Genomic DNA, 1733 nt, shown 5'->3' on the forward strand with positions numbered 1-1733 from the left:
AGCTTCAAAAAGCCCAAAGCTCTCTAACTGCCTTCTGCCATCCTCATTCCTTAGCACTGGGAGTGCAGATGCTGACAGGCCCTTTTGAATTACAAATGGTGACATATGACAAAGTCGAACACCAGGTCTGGCTCCTGCCTCCAGATATAACACGAACCCACTGCTGCAGAGCAGGGCTGACTCGTGCGCAGCCTATGGGCAGAGGCTCTGATCCTCATGGTACATTAATCCAGCACCAACAGGAGTTCCAGGCATGGAAGTGAAGGAAATGTTCTTAGAAAAGGAAAAATGGGAGCATGAGTGCAATAGGGACCGGGGTGTTGGGAAATTACATTGATTTTCCTCAGAAAAGTTTCCCTTGAATTGTCACTGTTATTTCCTCCTCTGACAGCCCCCTCATGTCTAGAGGCAAGAGATGTCCAACAGCAGCTCCATCACTGAGTTCCTCCTCCTGGCATTCGCAGACACACGGGAGCTGCAGCTCTTGCACTTCTGGCTCTTCCTGGGCATCTACCTGGCTGCCCTCCTGGGCAACAGCCTCATCATCACCACCATCGCCTGTGACCGCCACCTGCACACCCCCATGTACTTCTTCCTCCTCAACCTCTCCCTCCTCGACCTGGGCTCCATCTCCACCACTCTCCCCAAAGCCATGGCTAATTCCCTCTGGGACAACAGGCATATCTCCTACTTGGGATGTGCCACACAGTTCTTTTTCTTTCTGTTCTTGATGGTGGGAGAGTATTTCCTTCTCACCATCATGGCCTACAACCGCTACGTTGCCATCTGCAAACCCCTGCACTACGGGACCCTCCTGGGCAGCAGAGCTTGTGTCCACATGGCAGCAGCTGCTTGGGGCACTGGGTTTCTCTGGGCTGTGCTGCACACGGCCAACACATTTTCACTACTACTGTGCCAAGGCAATGCTGTGGACCAGTCTTTTTGTGAAGTTCCCCAGATCCTCGAGCTCTCCTGCTCAGAATCAGACTATCTCAGGGAAGTTGGGCTTATCATTGTTAGTATCAGTTTTGACCTTGGATGTTTTGTTTTCATTGTGGTGTCCTATGGGCAGATCTTCCAGGTGGTGCTGAGGATCCCCTCTGAGCAGGGACGGCACAAAGTCTTTTCCACGTGTCTCCCTCACCTGGCCGTGGTCTCCCTCTTTATCAGCACTGTCATGTTTGCCTACCTGAAGCCCCCTTCCATCTCCTCCCCAACCCTGGACTTGGTGGTGTCATTTCTGTACTCAGTGGTTTCTCCAACATTGAACCCGCTCATCTACAGCTTGAGGAACAGGGAGATCACGAGTGCCCTGAGGAAACTGATTGGATGTGTTTCAGCAGCCAGAGACTGTCAAACTGTCTCTGCAAATGACTCCCACTGTATGTCATGACAGGCCAAGCATGTCTTTCCTTCTTTATATATTATTAATTTTTCCATTTGTGATGATCTGGTCTGCAAACAAATTCCATTATTCTTCCCCTCCTACATCAGTATCCACCTGTCTTGTATTACCCAGGGCCAATGTCTAAAGCAGGAGCCAGGCACTCTCTTTACTTAAGGAAAATAAACGAACCCGTGACTTCTTTGTCTTACATCCATCCTTACCAGGGCAGGAATAAACGGGGAATGAAAACACCTTTCTGGCTGCACCTGCTCAGGTCTCTTGTGCTGGTCTGGGGAGAGGGGATGGCACAGAGGGCTGCAGACCCCTCAGGATCTGCTGGAGAGGA

At 50.8% G+C, this 1733-nt stretch overlaps 1 protein-coding gene across 1 annotated transcript; it reads left to right on the plus strand.

The window, feature by feature from the left end:
- The first annotated feature begins 415 nt into the window (after positions 1–415).
- Positions 416–1393, plus strand: LOC141936026 (olfactory receptor 14A16-like). The gene has a single exon (XM_074852760.1). It carries the CDS (start codon positions 416–418, stop codon positions 1391–1393), a length of 978 nt encoding a protein of 325 aa, XP_074708861.1.
- The last annotated feature ends 340 nt before the right edge of the window (positions 1394–1733 follow it).

The sequence above is a fragment of the Strix uralensis genome, chromosome 31 (genome assembly GCF_047716275.1).
Source record: "Strix uralensis isolate ZFMK-TIS-50842 chromosome 31, bStrUra1, whole genome shotgun sequence".
NCBI lineage: Eukaryota > Metazoa > Chordata > Aves > Strigiformes > Strigidae > Strix > Strix uralensis.

What these genes read in the sequence shown, in the direction of transcription:
- LOC141936026 (XM_074852760.1), top strand. Translation starts at nt 416, where the DNA reads ATGTCCAACAGCAGCTCCATCACTGAGTTCCTCCTCCTGGCATTCGCA.